This window comes from Bos taurus, chromosome 11 (genome assembly GCF_002263795.3).
Source record: "Bos taurus isolate L1 Dominette 01449 registration number 42190680 breed Hereford chromosome 11, ARS-UCD2.0, whole genome shotgun sequence".
NCBI lineage: Eukaryota > Metazoa > Chordata > Mammalia > Artiodactyla > Bovidae > Bos > Bos taurus.
The window spans coordinates 69221891-69243759 of NC_037338.1; the positions used below are offsets into that span (position 1 = coordinate 69221891).

Here is a 21869-nt window from a genome sequence, read left to right on the forward strand (position 1 = left end):
TTTTGTGACAAAGTGTGTGGGTGTGTTCTCTCCTCTCCTGTGACAAGTCAGTCAGTTTGATCAAACTGCCAGGGAGGGCATTTATGGAGACTGAGTTCCTTTCGGAGGATCTCTTTAGGTAGAAAAGGGGAGTTCAGAGACAGCCCTTCCCTGTATTTGCTATTTTTCAAGTTCCTACAACTGAAAATAATCAACATACCAACGTGGTCTATTTGAGGTAGCATGCCCTGAACTCCTATATGCCTGTATTGAGGTGGGCATATTCTGCTACCCTTAAGTCCCACAACTTTTGTGTCTGTTGGCCAAGTATGTTTTTATGCACTTGTCAGGCTTTGGTAAAAGGTTTGCCTTCCTAGTTCCAGATTCCCTGACAGTGGAGGAGCAATGAGTAGAGTCCCACTTGCCTCTTACAGCTGCTGAGGTGGATATTTCCCATTGACCCCTATTCTTGTGGAATGACCACATTCCCTTCAGGCTGAACTGAGAGATGGAGGAAGAGAATGTTCTGAGGATGTTCACTAAGCCCTGAATTCGGCTGTGGCCCCTGGACTTTTTCAAGAATGAAAGCATTATATCCCCTTTTTGCTCTGGCATTTTGTTTCAAACATCTGTGAAAGAGAGTCCTAACTGATCAGCTCTTCCCCAACAGGACACACGGTGAGCCTGTAACGACATGGCACCCAGTCAGTCATCCCTGTACGAAGAGAAGTCCAACACACATGTAAACGCTTTGAATTCATTCCACTTTATTCTGGGATGGATACTAGAGACCACAACTCACAAACATACCAGTGAACATTGAAAACTAAGGCCATTCTGTGAGTTATTTTTAAAACCTAGTGTTTTGCACATAATGATCTTTTTTAAAAAAGTGAATTACCAAAACCAAGATTTCTCTTCTGAAATAAGAATATAAGGTCGGCATAAGACAACTTTAGGGCCATATCTAATCTGAAGCTCATCATGTGACAAGAGCATCTTTGTTTTCTACGACATAAATCACAGCCCTGAGGCAACCGCTGCCCTCAGCATCAAGTTCTCTTTTCCAGATGTCATCATAAAGTAGTACTGCCCACAGGGACCAGTGTTCTATAAACCATGTTTCTCCCAGTGAATAGCAAAGAGACTTTTACCTAAGAGACACACTGCAGGATTCTTGGAACAGGAAAAAGAAAGGGACCTGTAACTAAGGCACTGAAAGCACATTATTTATATAAAGAAATGTAAACAATTTAATACCAACAGGCTCCCACCATTAGTCTCTGTTATAAAAGTGCACAAGGGCAGCAGGGCCAGGCGCTTGAAGTCCGGGTGAGATGGGAACGTCTCCCTGGAGTCTCGGCTGCCGACGGTCAACAACGTCTGACCTGGGGCTGTGGACGTAACTCATTTCAAAGTGACTCAACAGGACTGTGTTTTAGTAGCATGACAAACAAGGAGAGGATTTTACCAAGAGTTTTAAATTATGGGCTCTGACGTTTATTTTTCTTTCGGTCTTCCACCATGTTCTTCCCCTGAATTTTACAATTCCTTTGGCTTGTTTCATCAGAGAGGCCTGGTGGGAAAACTTGCAGCCTCATCAGTGCCCTTCCTTGTAGGTTCCTATTTTAAGTGTAATAAAGCACACTCGCTGTATTGAAAACGTTTCCGAATGGGAACGATGTGACAAGTGGACACACAGCACTGTAAATATTTCAAACTCCACTGAGTTTACTTTTGATGGACTGAAAGGGCTTTAAGATGAAGGCGAGGGCCCATATGCAGCCAGACAAGGGGCTGCTGAGTCCAGAGTGAGGGTGGCAGGTGGGGAGGGGCTCCTTCCTGGGCCAAGCAGGACCGAAGCTGCATTAACCTCTACTTGACAATACTACTAATCTCTACTTGCTATCCGTTTTAGAGTCCAAACCATGGACCATATATTTCTTTAAAGAAGAGAAGAAAAAGTTGGGTAGGAAAACAAATAATTACAATTTTAAAAGAAGCCTTATTGCAACCCCCTCCCCGCCCCCCCCTAAAAAACACAAACAAAACACACCCTCCCAAACACACAGAAAAAACACCCCAAAAGGCAACTTTTTTCTTTTTAAAGTTACCATTTCTAAGTCTTAGAGCAAGTACAAGGTCTCAGTTTCTGGGCTTATGAGTTCTGGGCACTAAAAAAGGAGCTTGCATTTTATCATAAAATATGTTTGTATTTTTTTTAAGACCAAAAGAAATCATGTTTTAAAAAGGAAGAGTTCCCCCTTTACAGGTCTCAGAGGGTTAAAGAGGACCTGCCATTAAAGCCAGAGGAGCCATGAGAAGCTTGGAGGAAGGGTTAACCGCCTACATTACAAACACCTGTAGGGTAGAAAGTGCGGCCTCTCTCTCTCACCCAGGACAAAGGCAATCCTGATTGCTAAACTATTTCTTGTTTCCAAATATAGCCAGAAGAAGTCTGAGAAAGACCTAAATTAAAAACTTCTTTTACTGGGGGTTGGGAGAGAAGGTTTAAAAAACTAACCACCTTAAAAACCACTGAAGAGCTGGGTCTGGAGCAGATGTGGGTAGTAACAAATCAGAAGCCCCAGCAGTAGGGAAAACAGCCTTGGGGGAGGAGTTAAATAGGCTGGGCCTTCCTTAGAGGCACAAGTTAGAACTCTCCAAGTGAGGGTGGTGTGCTGACAGAGGGCTGCTCAACCAGGACCTTCCGGAAGAGTCTGCCTGGTAAGTCCAGCTCACAGCATGCTTGCCTTTCCTGGCGATGCCTGTGTCTGCTGTTCACTGGATGGAAATCACCGTCCAGCAAAATAAGACGTCATTAAGGAGAAAGCACTTGTGCCAAGAGTAAACCAAGCCAGAAAGAGTGTTTGAGGCTGGTTCAGCACAAGACTTTTAATTGCCCCATCTTTTCTGCTACTCTGACCAGCATTCCCATTAGGACAAAATAAATAAATAAAATTTAAAAAGTAATTGCAAGGCTCCAGTGGAGTGGAAACCTCGACCACATGCTTTTTTTTTTTCTTTTGCCTCAGAAGGAGATTGGTACTGTTGGCTTGCTGGATTTTCCACTGACTCCAAACGACAGGAATATTTAGGAGAACAATTGGTTAAAAGTGGGCTTAAATTTTACTAGTGAAAGAGGAAGCCTGAGACTAAAAAAGAGATCCCTATCATTAAGAAAGGATTCATTTTTGTGACCATTTTGATTTTAATAAAATTTGTCAAGGCTACAAGGGTTGAATAATTTAGGTTAAACCATTACGGCCCTGTCTGCAAGTGTTTTTGTTTTTTTAGTGGCAGAGGTTAGACACATATGCACATGTAGAAAATGCAATAACCTTCCTTTTTGTGGCAGGTTTTAAAGAAATATTTCAACCGAGACACAACTTCAAAAGTGAGTTTCTGACGGCAATACCAGACTGTTCTCAAAAAGGTAAGTGACTTTGATGTATACCATTGTTAATGCAGAAAAGCGACACCTGCCAACAAGCTGTAATGAAACAAGTGCTAAATATGCAAAGGTACACAGAAGTGAAGAACTAAATTGTTTGAACTCCGAGCTTTAAAAATTTAAACTAAGGGTTCTGAGTGGAGAGCCTGTGGTTGCTCCCTGAGACTCGTCTAGGTCTTATTTTCTGCGTGAGAAAAGGGCACCGGTGGTTTTCTGATGTCTCGGTCAGTGCAAGGCTAAATGCCAAGGTTTCATGAATAATGAAGGGCTTCCTATCAAAATGTTTGTTCGGCTTAAGGAGAAGGGGTTTCTGTCTTCTGGTCTTAAGGAAGGATGCGAGGGTTTGATTGGCATAGAAAGGGGTGCAGGGACAGCGCCGAGAGGGAGCTGGGAGGAAGGCCCCTCACCTCCACAGTCAAGTGCCAGCACTTGATCTGGGCTGGTGCTCAGGAGCATCAGCTCTGCCTCTGGGGAATTTGTCAGGAAGCAGGACGACCTGTGAGATCTGTGTGTACCTTGACTGCTAACAGCCTGATGATTGTTTACTAATACTCCGGCCTGCGATAATTTTGCCGCCATCGCTCCCTGCTACACAGTGTTGAAATTACATTCAGAGATTTAAAAAGAAAAAAAAAAATCGTGTGTGTAGCAATATTGTTCCACAAAACTAAGTGCAAAATATCTTTAACAAATAATGACGGTTGTAAGAAATATTTGACACAGTCATGCAAAAATGCGTCTCCATTTACAAAGGCTTAGAACATTTCCGAAATACGCCCTAGGCTTTTCCGCCCTGAACCTTAAACATCTTACTCATTTTTCTTTGCGTTTAAATGTGGCTGTTTGTGTAAGAGGCGGTAACATGCAAGTTCGAGGATCTCCAGTCCACCAAATATTCTCTCCTGCAGCACGAAGATGACAATGATGATGATAAAATACCACCGGACAAGACTGTACAGGTAGATGAACAGGCACATTGTGGGGCTGAACAGGGTCCAGTAGAGGATGGAGAGAAATTTGACCACCATGACCCTGAGCTCTGACTTGCAAGGAGGAACGACCGTCTGCCCCGTGAAGGAAAAATTCTTCTCCCCTTGATAGAAGGAGCGCAGCCTCTCTTCTTTCTCCTCCCACCGCTTGTGGCACCAGAGCTGGAGGTCCTCCTTCGACTTGGGGAGGGTGTTCACGGGGTACCGGTGGACGTGGAAGTGGATCTCCTTGGGAAAGTCCCCGAGGAGGAGGTGCTTCTCCGTCTGGGGAATGTTGTGAGGGTACGCCACCGTGATGTCATGGACGGCATCAAGGTTCTTACCTAGGTTTTGGAAAAGATAAAAATACAGATGGAGTAAAGATCCATCTGGACAGCAATGCTGATTCACATTGAAGGCAGGGGAAAAAAAATCAGTACAGAGTGAACCAAGATGAACAAACAAGGGCTATAAATACCTGTGTTCCTGGGCTCTTGCGTCAATATTTACCAGTCACTTTGTTTTTTATCTGCTTGTTAATTACCACAAAGACCTTTAAAAAGAAATTATCTTTGTTCCTAGAAATAGGAATCTGCCATTCAAGAATTAAATAAATAAGCACCTTAAATTAGATTTGAGATAGGAATTAAAGAACACAGCTCTTCTCCACCAACAGGATTCACTGTTTAGAGATCTCCTATCAATAGACATCCTTCTCTCCAAATAAAAAACTTTCTTACTTTTGACCCAATATCACTACGAAGGCTACTGGAAAGAAAAACTCCGTGTCAGAGTTGATACAGTGGTCAGACACACCTGAAAACTTCCATGACTTTTTAATTTCTAGAAATTAAAAAGTGTGAAGTCGAATTCAGAGACTGAATGAGACCCTGATTTAGTATGCCATCATCCTTAAAAATTTCATTGTTTAGATACTGTGGGGTTAAGTGTTTTCAGCAAAGTCATATGCCAGGTGTTGGAAATGGAGAAGTGAACCAAAAAATGCCAATCCCTAATTTCACTCCAGAGCTCACAGCAGAATCAGGGAGATGGGCAAGCAGAGTCTCCTAAAGGGGAGCCATGGCAGGTGAACCTCCCAGCAGAGAGCACTGGAGGGCTGAAGGCGTTCAGTGAAGGCCCTCACTGTCAACCTTGAGAACGGGAACTCAAGCCTGTAGGTGACAGAGAAGCACCTTAAGTGGTAGAGAACCTCTTAAGGATTTTAAATAGACAAGGAACCAGAGTGTTTCATCTGAGCAGGGGTTAGCTTGAGAGCAGTAACAAGAATAGTTTGGAGAGGACCAGGGGCAAAGGTTGGAAGAGTAGTTTGGTCATCACAAGGCAAGAAGTGAAGAGGAGGTAGGGACTGAAGGAAGTGGCGTGTTAAAACAAATCACAAGGAAGGACTGACCTGACAGAGTGCTCAACTGGAGGGGGTGGAATGAGCCCAGGTTTATTTCTGTTTGGGGTTCTTGAACGGACTGGGGGAAGAGGGGATCTCTGAGATTAGAAATGTGACCAGAGTGCCATCTTTAAAGAATCAAGAGGATCACCCGTGGAATCCTGTAAGAGGCCCAGGAAGGTTAAGTTTTTGGCCCAAGGACACACAGCGTGTTGATGCATAATCTCTGAATGTTGCTTTCTTCCGTACCAAGTTATCTTCAGTGACAGACTTTTGATGTGAACTCTTGATTCATCACAGGACTCTATGATGTAGGCAAAATTAACCTGTGGTGGAAATCAGAACCGTAGTTGCCTGTGGGGGTGGGGACTAGTGGGAAGGGAGCATGAGGAAATTCTCGGGGGCGGGGGCAGAGACATTCTGTATCTTGATTAAGAGTTTGGATTCCATGAAATGGTACATTTAAGATCTGTGCAGTTTCACTCACTCCAAATTTTACCTCAGTCTTAAGAACAACAAAGATATGAAGCAAATTCCCCACCTTATATCACCATGTTTCCCCTTCCTCCTGAACCATTAGGTTGTGCTCAATTTCTCTGTAATGTTGGCAGTCAGTCTCCTCTCCTCTGTGATTTACTTTAGGGAAAGGACTAGGTTTCAATCTGGTTCCAGAACTATCTTATAAAATACTCAGCCCTTAAGAGCTATGTCATAAGAAATGAGAACACCCGTATCAACAAGGTTTACACTCAGAACTGGAGGGAAGTCCTTTCGGGACGCTGTGCACTGTTTACCTGGCAGCAGAGGAGGCAATGAAAGGTTGGTGGAGGCAACTCCAGTGCACTCATACCTGATGGCCTGGGAGAAAAAAGAGGCCAGGCCTGTTCAGCTTCAGAGGAGGGAAACGGGTCCTGTGGTGAGGAACCACAGGAAGATGTTTTTTAACGGCTGTCAAGAGGTGATGTGTCCACTGTTTGAGAAAAGGCTGGTTGACTCCCACCTAGTGGGCTGTAGCAGGAACCTATCCACAGGAAGGAAGGCTGTCTGGTCAAGCATCCAAAGACCAATTCTCACTGGTACAGTGAGCACGATACATCCACTAAGATGATAATATGTCTTACCTGTTAACCTCACCTGCATTACAAATTGATCAACCTTTTGTCAATTCAACATTAATCATGATTACCCTGCTCTGTATTGATCAAACTTTTCCTTGACAAGTGAGTTTAATGTTTTAGTGCCTCCTCTACCTGCAGACCTCAGAGCCTGTTCATCGATGCCCACCAACCAGAACCATACTCCATAATCCAATTTATTAACACAAATTGGTAGCAAAGTATATAGAATACATACTATATAGTAGTAAGAAACTGAAGATGCCCCTTTCTGCATTCCTCTTAGCAATCTGTAGGGTAGGAGGTGTGTGTGTACATGCAGACAAGTGTCTGCTCAAAATACAGCAAGTTTGGGGACAGAGATGGTACCACTTACAGAAATGTTCTGTGAAAAAATTTCTAGATTTATTGTAGTGCAGAGCACGAGGGCTGTGGAGGCAGACTGCTTGGGTTCAAATCCTAGCTCTGCTTCATAGTAAGTGAATGAATTAATCTCTGTGGCTTATTTATTAGTTCCTAGATCTATAAATTACCTCATAGGGTTGTTGTGAGGAATAAATGAGATAAGTAAAAACACAAAACAGGATCTGATATGTAGTAAGCGCTCAACAAATGTTAGCTGCTGTGGCTGTTACTGAATCATATCGTTAGCATGTTGGGCTCTAATGTGAATTTAGCTTTGAGTAAAAAGCAGAGACATTACTTTGTCAACAAAGGTCCATCTAGTCAAGGCTATGGTTTTTCCAGTGGTGATGTATGGATGTGAGAGTTGGACTATAAAGAAAGCTGAACTCTGAAGAATTGATGCTTTTGAACTGTGGTATTGGAGAAGACTCTTGAGAGTCCTTTGGACAGCAAGGAGATCCAACCAGTCCATCGTAAAGGAAATCAGTCTTGGGTGTTCATTGGAAGGACTGATATTGAAGCTGAAACTCCAATACTTTGGCCACCTGATACGAAGAGCTGACTCATTTGAAAAGACCCTGATGGTGGGAAAGATTGAGGGCAGGAGAAGGGGACGACAGAGGATGAGATGGTTGGATGGCATCACCGACTCAATGAACATGAGTTTGGGCAAGCTCCGGGAGTTGGTGATGGACAGGGAGGCCTGGCGTGCTGCGGTTCATGGGGTCGCAAAGAGTTGGACACGACTGAGGGACTGAACTGAACTGAGTCCACAGATGCCAGCATGGACAGTGGGGGAAATACTGCATTCAAGCATCTTCTTTAAACCACTGTCCAGGGCACTGCTCTTCTGGGCCCTGAAGACACCAATTACAGACCGCATGTCTTCCACATAAGACAAATGTTCAAACTATTATTTCACAAAGTGGCCAAGGACACTGCTCTGCCTCAAATATTTCAGACTCTTTCCCTGAAATATTTTATCTCAGCTTTATTCAATGACCAGCTCAAATTCTAAGGGTTCTAAGAAGAGTTTCCGTATGTATTCAGGCCAAGTGGTCTTGCCTGCAGTGAGTGCTTAAGACATATGTTTTGATGTGCTCATTTGGGCATTCACCCGCCATCCTGCAGGACAGTATGAGAAGCTCACGAGAACCCAGTGTCCCAGGAAAACAAGAATCTTAAGGGCAGGACCATGTCTTTGACTCCTTAGAACCTTAGTAACTAACATACTGCCCTGCACTTAAAAAAACACATATTTTACCAATATCTATAGTCTATCTATCTTCTCATCTAAAGATATAGGAGGGAATTATCATGCCTTCTGCATGAGGCTGTGTAAACAATTCAGTGAACTTTTATACACAAGGCTCTTTGCATAAGACTGGCACATGGGAAGTTCTTAAATGTTAGCATCCACTACAACTTCTATATTCAGTTAATGAGACTAACTTCCTCCACTGGATCTTTTTGCAACTTGGTTCTGTGAATTCTTGGTTCTGAAAGAATTACAACAATCTTGGATGAGGGTGTTGGGAGATCACCTTACAAAAAGGCAATATTCCAGAAGTTTCTATAAGTTGCTTGTTTGGAATTTAGAGCTGTGGAATGATAGAACTCAACATTATTAAAATAGTATTATAATAGTATTTAAATGCTATTTATATTTAATAGTATTTAAAATACTACTAAGATATTATTTTAATTATGTTGAGTTCTATCAACATAATACTGCTAAGAAAAGAGATTACTTTTCACACCATTTGTTCAAGACCTCCTGCCCTGGGGCCTCTAGCCCAGGGGAGTCCTTACTACCAGACAAGGCATCTTCCTCCCAGGGGCGGGCAGGCTTGCAGAGCTTGGTTCGTATACAAGTGATAATAATGAAATGGATAGTCAAAAGTTGAGATGTGCCTTTATTTCATTTACCAATTTATAATAGCTAAAATAATGCATAATAGATTGAGATAAGTTCCTGCAATGACAAAGAAGTTACACTACCTTTAAATTTTCTGGTATGAGAACAAGAGACTTTTTAGTATGTGAATCATGATGGTTGGTTGCCATCAGTAAAAGCCATTTTTAGAAGACTATTGCTTTTTAGACAGTTTAAATTAAAAATCTAGATGCTCCATCTGGGCTAGATGCTCTCTGCCTACATGGGGCTTAGAAAATGGATCTGCTCTGTTTCTGATGCTGTGTCTACTGGACAGTTTCATACTTCAGTATAATTTTGAAAAGCAACCATTCTGTTTGAAGAACAACACTCAGCTGGGTCCAGAGATGTTTGTTCTCTAGAACACAAAAAGCACTTGCTTGATATTCCAAGTCTTAATTTTTAGTCTCAGACTGAGACTGGGGGAATTCTTAATACTTCAGTTGTGTTTAACCAATAGAAGTTTAAAAGGCATGCCTGGACTTCACGAGTGTCCTATGCAGAAGAGCGGTTCTCCCCGAATAGCAAGGGAGCCGATGATTATCCACAGAGCTCTACTCACCAGGAATGGGGGAGGGCCAAGTCTTTACACATCTGTATGTTTAAAATGAAAGAGCCAAGAGAAGAAATCCCATTTTGCCCAGATTCAATTATATAGTTCAGTGGCAGAACAACAGAAATGTTATTTTTATTTCTTTTTTAATCCAAAGTGATCTTTAATGGGGTTTCTCCTATAGCTCAGCTGGTAAAGAATCTGCCTGCAATGCAGATGACCCCGATTCAATTTCTGGGCCAGGAAGACCCGCTGGAGAAGGGATAGGCTACCCACTCCAGTATTCTTGGGCTTCCCTGGTGGCTCAGATGGTAAAGAATCTGCCAGCAGTGCGGGAGACCTGGGTTCGATCCCTGGGTTGTGAAGATCCCCTGAAGAAGGGCTGCTGCTGCAGCTGCTAAGTCGCTTCAGTTGTGTCCGACTCTGTGTGACCCCAGAGACGGCAGCCCACCAGGCTCCCCCGTCCCTGGGATTCTCCAGGCAAGAACACTGGAGTGGGTTGCCATTTCCTTCTCCAATGCATGAAAGTGAAAAGTGAAAGGGAAGTCGCTCAGTCGTGTCTGACTCCTAGCGACCCCATGGACTACAGCCTAACGGGCTCCTCCGTCCGTGGGATTTTCCAGGCAAGAGTACTGAAGTGGGGTGCCATTGCCTTCTCTGCTGGAGAAGGGAAAGGCTACTTATTTCAGTTTTCTGTCCTGGAGAATTCCATGGACTGGATAGTCATGGGGTCACAAAGAGTTGGACAACTTTAATGAAGTTGATAACAACTGAAGTGTTTTTTCTTTCCCTATACCATAATCAAATGTATGCAAAATATACAAAAATTTAGAATTTAATTTTAATGCCTGCTTTTAAAAAATTATACACACACTTTCTATTACATCTAGATCCATAAATCTACCTATATGTATTGGAGAGTTTTCAATAAAGCAGCTTGTCGTCTAAGATGTGTTTGTGTTAAAATGCTGAGGTCACTGGTTTTGTGCACTACTTTATTAGACTGAAAAAAAACCAGGATAAAAGTGGGAGTTAGTAACTAAGCAGTCATTCACTGTGCCACTTTGATACTGAATAGTACATGGCTAAAAATAAGCATGACAGACTGACACTAGTTAGTACACTTTGAAGAACAGCTTTGAATGGACAGATTTGGATATATTTAGACAAAAAATACCAATAAAGAAGAAATCTTTCAGCTTCAAAATAATGGGGCATGCATGAATCACTTAAAACCAACTAGTATTAAGGCTCAAACAGTACCATTTTCTTTGTTAGAGAAAACATTACTGTTCCCTCCTAGGAACATTATTCATTTTTCCTTGTACAAACTGGATGCATATGGAACAAGAGGTGGTGTCAGGAGGCTTCCAGCCCTGCCTCTTATCAGCTCTATGACTTGGCAAGTTCACAAGAAGCCTCATCTGTAAATGCAAATGAAAACAGTAGCGACCCTCATAGGGTTTTGTGAAGATCAGTTGGGAACAAGACTGCAGGAGGCCTACAGAAGGGCTTGGCAGGTGTGTGCTCAAACTCTGTTATTGCTCCACGTGGGAAGATCACTGACAGCACCTGCTTGGTTTAGGCTGCTATCCTTTACCTTCCATTTTCCTCTAGATTTCCTCTTTCTTTGGGAGACAGACAAGTCTCTTGTAGAGACACTGAGGTCTACTGTCTAATATTCTGTCCATTCCTCTCCCCGGTAGAGCAGTAAAGTCATTCAGGGGCTGACCTTGGCTCTCCAAATAAGTCCAAGCATATCAAGCCAAGTGCATCAAGGTCCCAATTTATCTCCTGATACATTTTCTTTTCCAACCTAATAACTCATCTCTTGGACATTTTAAACTCAGCATAGAAACTGAATCCTCTGATGGCATTTAGAATTAGAAGCTGATGACATGTGCTCTAGGATCACTGGTCTCTTGTCCCAGGTTGCTGTTACAGTTTTTAATAAGCTGAAGTTAGTGTCTACTCTTTTTCTAAGAAAGAACCATTCTGCACTTAAAAAGCAACCTTCAGCTGAAAGATGACACTAAAAATGGTATCCCTGTGAATAATCATGCTTATCCAGGAATTCAGCTCTTACCTACAATTTTAGGGAGACATATTTTCACTTTCTTGTCCTAAATCTGTTGAACTTTTTGTTTTCTGTGTAAATGCATGAATCTGTTCAATTACAAATCTCTATCTTCTGACAGAACTTCAAAACAAGTTTTATTTTCTAGGTACAATGGGAACCTGTTGACATTTTCCATAATTCAACAATATTGGTGCATTAGAAGATCGTTAAGGCGAGATATGAATAACAGTATAGCACTTGCTGAGGACAGACAGACAGACATACACTCATATGCACACATGTATATAAAACATGTGCCTCAAAAAAAGATTCAGAAACTTTCAAAAATGAGATCATACTGTATATACTGTTTTATGACTGTTGCATGTACTTTCCACTCATGCCACCGTAATTTTCTAAAATATCGTTTTATAGATGTGTATACAACATTAAAAATTACTTTATCAGATATTTGTTTTCACATAATATTAAACATCAATATTTAAACAGGTATCTTTGTAACTAATAATAAAGATTTTATACGGCAAATTCCAGTAATTTAACTTGCTGTATCAAAGAATATGAATAGGTTTTTCCCTCATATGGGAAACTGACCCCCAGAAAGGTCAGTTTAATAAAAACACACAAGAAATGTATGATGGTGCTTTCTTTTTCATGCTACTAATGCTTGCAATCGCTACTTTTAGAAAGTTGCCAAAATATGTCATTTTTGTTTTAATTTGTATGTCTTTGGTTAGATAAAACAACGTATCACTGGGTACATACTCTAGGGTTTTCCCTATAGGTTTTGGGATTCAGTGATTTGTTATCTTACAGATTTGTAAGACCTCTTTATACATGCTTTAAATCTTTTATACCAGTGTTGGTCATCTGACACTGGTGCTTCCCTGGTCACTGATGGGTTTATTTTGTTGCTGTCTATGAAATGTAGCTTTACGTCTTTTCTAGTCAATTCGCAAAACTTGTTCTTTACCATGGATTATTAATACTCTATATCCTTTGTTGCAAACAGTTTTATAAATCCGTTATCTGTTGCTATTATTTATGGCACGCTTTCAATATGTGTGGGTGTCTGTGTCTATACAAGTTCATTCTTTTTTCTGTTATAGCTTTTAGATTCCTATCTTTTGTCTTTCCGGCCCCTAGACTGTTTGTATACTTTGTAGTTTTCTACAAGATGAAAAAACATTTTTCATTTAATTTTATAACCCACCTTTACTTTCTTTCAAGACATTTGTTTTTCTAGCATCCTTTATTAAATAACTCTTTTTTCTACTATTTTGAAATACCACTTGGTCATATATAAGATTCTCAAATATACAGCTATCCGGTCTCCTTTCTCTCTTTTGCTCCAATGAGCTGTGTTTACTCCTTTCCTTAGTTACTTAATATGTAATAAAGCAAATCTTTCTTTTTCACACTGTATTGGGCTCCTGCTAGCACCTATTTTGCAATATAAATTTAAGAGCAACCAGGTAAATAACCCTGCCAATTAAGGGGACTTAAGAGACAGGAATGCAATCCCTGGGTTGGGAAGATCCCCTGGAGGAGGGCATGACAACCAACTCCAGTATTCTTTCCTGGAGAATCCCCATAGACAGAGGAGTCTGGTGGGCTACAGTCCATAGGGTCTCAAAGGGTTGGACACAACTGAAGCAAATTAACACACACAATTCTAACACAAAAAACCACCCCCCTCTCAACTTATCCTGAAATTGCATTTGCATTATATTTACATTATACTTTTGAAAGAAATGGTCTTTCTTTCAAAAGTGAGAGTTGGACTATAAAGAAAGCTGAGTGCTGCAGAATTGATGCTTTTGAGCTGTGGTGTTGGAGAAGACTCTTGAGAGTCCCTTGGACTGCAAGGAGATCCAACCAGTCCATCCTAAAGGAAATAAGTCCTGAATATTCATGGGAAGGACTGATGCTGAAACTGAAACCCCAGTACTTTGGCTACCTGATGTGAAGAACTGACTCATTGAAAAAGACCCTGATGCTGAGAAAGATTGAAGGCAGGAGGAGAAGGGGATGACAGAGGATGGGATGATTGGATGGTATCACTGACTCAATGGACATGAATTTGAGCAAGCTCTGGGAGTTGAAGGAAAGGGAAGCCTGGCCTGTTGCAGTCCATGGGGTTGCAAAGAGTCGAACGTGACTGAGCAACTGAACTGAACTTTAAAAGAACTGATGCTTTTATATTGTTTCTTCAAGAAAAATGTATTTCCATTGTCTTAAATCTTAGTTTATCTTCCAACAAGACTTCAGGTTTCTTAACAAAACTTTTGTGACTTTCTTTAAAATTTATTCCTAAATAATTTCATAATTCTTTGGACTACTGTGGATGGGATATATGTTCCTACTTCATGCTTTTAGGCAATCACTGCTTGTTGTTCAGTCATTAAGTCCTGTCCGACTCTTTGTGACCCCAAGGACTGTAGCAAGCTGAACTTCTGTGTCCTTCACTATCTCCCGGAGTTTGCTCAAACTCATGTCCATTGAGTGGGTTACTCTCTCTAACCATCTCATCCTCTACTGCCCCCTCCTCCTGCCCTCAGTCTTTCCCAGCATCAGGTTCTTTTCCAATGAGTTGGCTCTTCACATCAGGTGGCCAAAGTATTGGAGTTTCAGTTTCAGCATCAGTCCTTCCAAAGAATATTCAGGGTTGACTTCCTGTAGGATTGACTGGTTGGATCTCCTTGCAGTCCAGGTGACTCTCAAGATCTTTTCCAGCACCACAGTTCAAAAGCATCAATTCTTCGGTGCTCAGCTTTCTTTATAGTCCAACTCTCACATCCATGCATGACTGCTGGAGAAACCGTAGCTCTGACTATATGGATCTTGTCAGCAGAGTGATGTCTCTGCTTTTTAATATATGTTGTCTAAGTCTGTCATAGCTTACTTTCCAAGGAACAAGCATCTTTTAATTTCATGGCAGTCGTCACAGTCTGCAGTGGTTTTAGAGGTCAAGAAAATAAAATCTGTCACTATTTCCACTTTTTCTCCTTCTATGTGGTGGGACCAGATGCCATGATCTTAAGATTTCTGAATGCTGAGTTTTAAGCCAGCTTTCTCACTCTCCTCTTTAACCCTCATCAAGAGGCTCTTAAGTTCCTCTTCACTTTCTGCTATCACAGTGGTATCATCTGTATATCTGAGATTGTTGCTATTTCTCCTGGCAATCTTGATTCCAGCCTGTGATACATCTAGCCGGACATGTCACATGATGTACTCTCCACAGAAGTTAAATAAGCAGGGTGACAACAAACAGCCTTGTCATACTCCTTTTCCAATTTTGAATCAGTTTTTTGTTTCCATGTCTGGTTCTAACTGTTGCTTCTTGACCTGCACACAGGCTCCTCAGGAGGCAGGTGAGACGGTCTGGTATTCCCATCTCTTTAAGAATTTCCCACAGATTGTTGTGTTCCACACAGTTCAAAACATCAATGAAGCAGATGTTTTTCTGGAATTCTCTTGCCTTTTTTTTTTTTTATGATCGAGCAGATGCTGGCAATTTGATCTCTGGTTCCTCTGCCTTTTCTAAATCCAGCTTGTACATCATGAAGTTCTCAGTTCATGCACTTCTTTGGCATTGCCTTTCTTTGGGATTAGAATGAAAACTGACCTTTTCCAGTCCTGCAGCCACTGCTGAGTTTTCCAAATTTGCTGGCATATTGAGTGCAGCAGTTTAACAGCATCATCTTTTAGGATTTGAAATAGCTCAGCTGGAATTCCATCACCTCTACTTACATTGCTTACAGTAATGCTTCCTAAGGCCCACTTGATTTCACACTTCAGGATGTCTGGCTCTAGGTGAGCGACCACACCATCATGGTTATATTGGTTACTGACATGCTTTTTGTATAGTTCTGTGTATTCTTGCCACCTCTTCTTAAATCTCTTCTGCTTCTGTTAGGTCCTTGCCATTTCTGTCCTTTATTGTGCCCGTCCTTGTATGTAATGTTCCCTTGATATTTCCAATTTTCTTGAAGAGATTTCTAGTCTTTACCATTCTATTGTTTTTCTCTGTTTAGAATACAGAAAGTCAATTGTTTGTGTATATTTATCTTATTTGTAGCCATCTTAACATCATAAAATTAAGTCTAGTTGATTTTTTTTTACTAGACTCTGACTTTCTAGATTTTCTATCAGCAGCAAAAACATAGCTTTATGTTCAATTTTCTCATCTTTATGGTCTTTTCTCAGTGCTTTCACTAGCATTTGCTTAATAATAAAAAGCACAGACCTGACATTAACTAAAATGTGGGTTTAAATGCTTTAGCATATCAGATACTGTTGAGTTTTGGAAACATAGTACTACATTTAAATAACTTCTATTTTTTTATAATTTTTATTATGAATGCTTTATCAAGAATGAAAAAGAGAATCAATGGGATATAGTTAAATTTTGAATGCCTTCCCTAAACATTTTAGCATTCTAGCAAAATTCACCAAAAATAAATAGTCAAAGAATAAACAAATGCAAAAACTAGGTATTTGATGAATAAAAGATTAAACTCTATGAAGGAGATTAAGGGGGAAAGAGAGCATACATATTTCAGATCACAGATAGCAAACGAAGCAAAATCACAAATACAGAAGAGATTAAAACAACTGTAACAATGTCAGTCTACACATGAGATAATAATAAAAAAAACCACAGTAGCGGATCCATGTACATATATACTATACTTTGTGCTTCAAATCTGATTGGTGAAAATTTGTGTTTGGTTCAAAAATTGTAAAATATCATTAGTCAGTCTATTTTGAACAGAATGCAAGCTCTTCTTGCTATGTACTAAGGACAAAGAGCATGGGTGCTAATTTTACAGGCAGGCCAATGTAGCTCATGCGCTGGGGCTCCTTAGCCCTCAGGATTTTAGTATAGAATTTACAGAGCAAACATAGACAGCGAGGGATAAAACCACACCGTGCTATGATGGGAAAAGGACGAGTTCTAGTTTCAAACTGTTTTCATTCCCAGGATCTACTAAGCATAACTGCTACTTACACTGGTGCATCTGTAGATTGTGTTTTTGATGACACAGACTTATTTTGCCTATTCTTTCAAAACTTCATACTCTTTGTTTTCATTATTCTTTAAAAAACAAAAAAACATGTGGTAGAATGTTTAGAGAAGGCATTCAAAATTCAATGCAAAAAAAACAAGAGCAATATAATTTATCGTACTGTTGGATTCAACAAATTTGTTTAGATGTTCCAAAGCCCATGGACATGAATCAATACTGGATTAAAAGATCAGAAATGTTAGCATATGCATACTCTACTACTTTGCTAGTGTTTGAATTAAATGAGATCGGAGACAACACATTATTATAGTCTCTGTGCTCTGAGGTTAGGATTGAAGATGCCTAATGATGCACTTGGACATTACTATGTATTATGTGTGTATGTGCTTAAGTTGCTCAGTTGTGTCTGACTCTTTGTGACTCCATGGACCATCAGACTCTTTTATCCATGTATTGAGTGCTTACTAAGTGCCAGGCATAACTGATTCAACAGTAGGACCAAAAGCTGTAGGCATTTGGGGTATACTGGTGGACAAAAGGAAGACCCTTCCCTTGTGGCGTTTATCAGGACAACACTTCTGTGGTGGTATCCCTCTTTAGCAGTTGTGGAAACTGAGGCACAAAGAAGTGTCACTTGCTGAAGATCAGTTAGTAGAAATCATTGTGGCTGATTACAAAGCCTTTCCACTATGCCGTTCTACCTTCTATGAACTGCACATTAAGAACAGTAGGTGCAGAACCAGACTGACCTGGTTTGTACCCAGGCACAGTCTTATTAGCCATGTGACCTTGAACAAGTTACTTAACCTCCCTGGGCCTCAGGCTCCTCACCTGCAATCTGGGAATAATGCTTCCCTTGGAGGGCTCGAAGAAACAAAACATATCTGTCAGCCAGTCTGTAAAGGCAGTACTTAGTAAGGGCATCAATTCTACAAAAATGAAAGATCCTGGTGTTTTTCTTTTAGTCTTGCACTATATTATTCTCAAGTATATCATTCACATATTCTGATTAACAGAGTCTTGCTGTAGTTTTATACAAAGTATAAATGATTAGATCTTGTATACATTTCTGTTATATACTCCTCAGTTCAGTTCAATTCAGTCGCTCAGTCGTGTCCGACTCTGCGACTCCATGAATTGCAGCACGCCAGGCCTCCCTGTCCATCACCAACTCCCGGAGTTCACTCAAACTCACGTCCATCGAGTCGGGATGCCATCCAGCCATCTCATCCTCTCTCGTCCCCTTCTCCTCCTGCTCCCAATCCCTCCCAGCATCAGAGTCTTTTCCAATGAGTCAACTCTTTGCATGAGGTGGCCAAAGTACTGGAGTTTCAGCTTTAGTATCATTCCTTCCAAAGAACACCCAGGATTGATCTCCTTTAGAATGGACTGGTTGGATCTCCTTGCAGGCCAAGGGACTCTCAAGAGTCTTCTCCAACACCACAGTTCAAAGGCATCAATTCTTCAGCGCTCAGCTTTCTTCACTGTCCAACTCTCACATCCATACATGACCACTGGAAAAACCACAGCCTTGACTAGACGGACCTCTGTTGGCAAAGTAATGTCTCTGCTTCTCAATATGCTATATATGTTGGTCATAACTTTCCTTTCAAGGAGTAAGTGTCTTTTAATTTCATGGCTGCAGTCACCATCTGCAGTGGTTTTAGAGCCCCAAAAATAAAGTCTGACACTGTTTCCACTGTTTCCCCATCTATTTCCCATGAAGGGATAGGACCAGATGCCATGATTTTGTTTTCTGAATGTTGAGCCTTAAGTCAAATTTTTCACTCTCCTCTTTCACTTTCATCAAGAGGCTCTTTAGTTCCTCTTCACTTTCTGCCATAAGGGTGGTGTCATCTGCATATATGAGGTTATTGATATTTCTCCCAGCGATCTTGATTCCAGCTTGTGCTTCTTCCAGCCCAGCGTTGCTCATGATGTACTCTGCATAGAAGTTAAATAAGCAGGGTGACAATATACAGCCTTGACATACTCCTTTTCCTATTTGGAACCAGTCTGTTGTTCCATGTCCAGTTCTAACTATATACTCCTGCTGCTGCTGCTAAGTCGCTTCAGTCGTGTCTGACTCTGTGCGACCCAATGGACGGCAGCCCACCAGGCTCCCCCCGTCCCTGGGATTCTCCAGGCAAGAACATTGAAGTGGGTTGCCATTTTCTTCTCCAATGCATGAAAGTGAAAGTGAAGTTGCTCAGTCGTGTCCGACCCTCAGCGACCCCATGGACTGCAGCCTTCCAGGCTCCTCCGTCCATGGGATTTTCCAGGCAAGAGCACTGGAGTGGGGTGCCATTGCCTTCTAGGACAAGCTTAATTGACTGGTTCACCAAACCACAAGCTAGACCCTACCATCCACTTTGTAGCAGTTACCTAAACCACAGTGGAGTGTGTAAATTATAATCTTATAAATCTAGAAAATTAATATTAACAATACAGTTTAAACTAGTAAAAAGTATGGCCCCAAATCAAAGCCTAACACTACTACTCTACAGCTTTATTGTGTATGTGATTTTGCATATAACACAGAGTCTGCCGCAGTTTCATCCTTTTCTCCTTTGAGAGGGAAAGTTAATTTGGTTGGGGATGTGATCTTATTAGTGGGTAGAGACCAAGTTGGTTTCTTCAAAAATAGGTAGAAGGTAGAGTAGAAGTGAAGGTCTCTGCTGCAGGTGACACATTTTGTCCTTTCTGTGGCCCTGAGCTCTGCATTGGAAGCCACACTGATCGGTCTCAAGGTTAGGTTTATGCTACACCTCCTGCCTAGTCTTCTACGTAGATGACCCAAGAATTAAGTTACCTGCTTTCAGTCACTTGGAAATCAAAATCCCAATCAGTAAACTTGACCTCCGCCTGACTGGGGATTGAGGATCTTACTACAAGGTTTTGCTGTTTTTTTTTCCCCCATCAACCAGGACAGATCCAACCATGGTTGCACACCTTCTACAGCGGGGGCTTAGCAATCCCAAAGTCCTTTTGGTTGATGGAAGGTGTGTGAGGTGGTATTTCTGAACAAGGTTATTCTGAAGGCTGGGTTTCCTACTTCTTCCCTCTTCCACAACCCACTAATATTCTGTTCTCCTAAATGACCAAATTAAATATTCTACTAGGGAACTTTATGGCTTTTGTACTCTTTTAGTAGGAATAGTCATCATTTATTCATTCTTTTTACTTTGTTTTAATGAGTCCTGTAAAGTGTAGTGGTGGTAGTAAAGAAATGGGTCAACACAGGAAATATCCAAAATTTCAAATGGTGAAGTCTCAAATGCAGGTCTTCACTTACGCAAAAGGGAAGACAGGATCATCTAATGGGACTGGGACTTCTCTTCCAATAAAATGATAAAGAACCAGACGGTGTGTAGCTCAGCTGAAGGATAAAATTCTCAGGTTCTTCCAATGTGACAAAGGAACAATAGACTCTGTTCTTACAGCATTTATAGAGTATCTTCTGAAGTTCAAAATGAGAAAAAGAAAATGGACTTTGTGCAGTTCAGAAAGATGTGTTTTGAAGAACAGAGCAGACATACCGATAATATCATATACAATTGATACTTCTGACCAAAAGAGGTGACAATTTCCTCTTTTTCTTTTAGTACTTTTTTTTCCTTTTTGTACTTTTTCTCCCTCCTTCCCTCCCTCTCTTTCTTTTTTTCTGTGGATAAAGTTCAAAGACACATGCTAACATTACACCAAATTGAAAACGAATCCAAGTATTCTACACCTTTGTAAATGAGCAGAATCCATACACGTGGTTATCTACATTTATAGACTTAAAATTCCTGGTTTTCAATAGCTGTGGCCTGCTGTATCTTCTTCCAGGCAGGAAACTTATTTTCTTGCATCCTAAGAAGTCAATTGCTGATACAGGGGAGGGCATGTTCTATATAACGCTTGTTTTTTCAGTGTATTTTATTCCTAAGATGAGAAAGGATCAAGGATTCTTCTAAACATTTCTCAACCATCAACCAACCAGAAGTTCCTCAGTGCTGACAAACTTCTCAAAACAATACTCCCCAAAGCATCAATGGAGACTGGGTGGTGGGGGAAGATATTAAGGTGAATTCATTTTCTAGTTAACTCTGTCAAATTTCCTCAGTCAGACCTCAAGCAGAGGTCAGTGCTGATGATCTAGCCCAACTGTTGACTAAACAGCTGCTTTATGTGAGCCAGAGAGGGGGAATCAGGATGGAAACACTGCAGTAAGTAAAGTATTAAAGAGCAGATGCTTTCTTTGAAGATATTCATTAGAAGACAGGAAGTAGAGAAAAGTGCTTCCATCCAGGGATCAACTCCTACGAACTGGCATAAAAAGTCATTTGGGTAATAACTCGACTTTCTGTTTAAATTCAAAAATGTAAGGAGAGTTAACATCTGGATGAATAGCTACTATGAAACTTGAGCTGTATGAATAACAAAAAATTAGGGAAGTAAATCAGTATATGTAGTGGGTTGAATGGTCTTTTTCTGGTATCTCAGCTAGTAAACAATAAGCCAGCAATCCAGGAGACCCCTGTTCAATTCCTGGGTCAGGAAGCTCCCCTGGAGAAGGGATAGGCTATCCACTCCAGTATTCTTGGGCTTCCCTGGTGGCTCAGATGGTAAAGAATCTGCCTGCAATGTGGGAGACCTGAGTTTGACCCATGGGTTGGGAAGATGCCCTGGAAGAAAGCATGACAACCCACTCCAGTATTCTTGCCTGGAGAAACCCTGTGGGCAAGAGGAGTCAGGCAGGCTACAGTCCATGGGATCTCAAAGAGTCAGACACCACTGAGCAACTTAAACACACAGCACAGTGGGTTGAGTTTTCTCTTCCCCAAAATTTACTGTCCAGCAAAACTTCAGAATATGACTTTATTGGGAAATAGGTTCTCGCAGATGTAATTAAGGTTAAGGACTAAGATGAGGCCACAGTGGATTAAGGTGGACTTTAAA

At 41.1% G+C, this 21869-nt stretch overlaps 1 protein-coding gene across 3 annotated transcripts in view; it reads right to left on the reverse strand.

Moving 5' to 3' along the window:
• Positions 1-722: 722 nt before the first annotated feature.
• LCLAT1 (lysocardiolipin acyltransferase 1) overlaps positions 723-21869 on the reverse strand; it is a 201650-nt gene continuing 180503 nt past the window's right edge. For all 3 annotated transcript variants that reach the window (XM_005212908.5, XM_002691445.6, XM_010810157.4), the window contains one exon: positions 723-4745. In XM_005212908.5, the coding sequence (XP_005212965.2) occupies positions 4243-4745 (503 nt within the window). In that variant the 3' untranslated portion in view covers positions 723-4242. The remainder of the gene's footprint in view (positions 4746-21869) is intronic.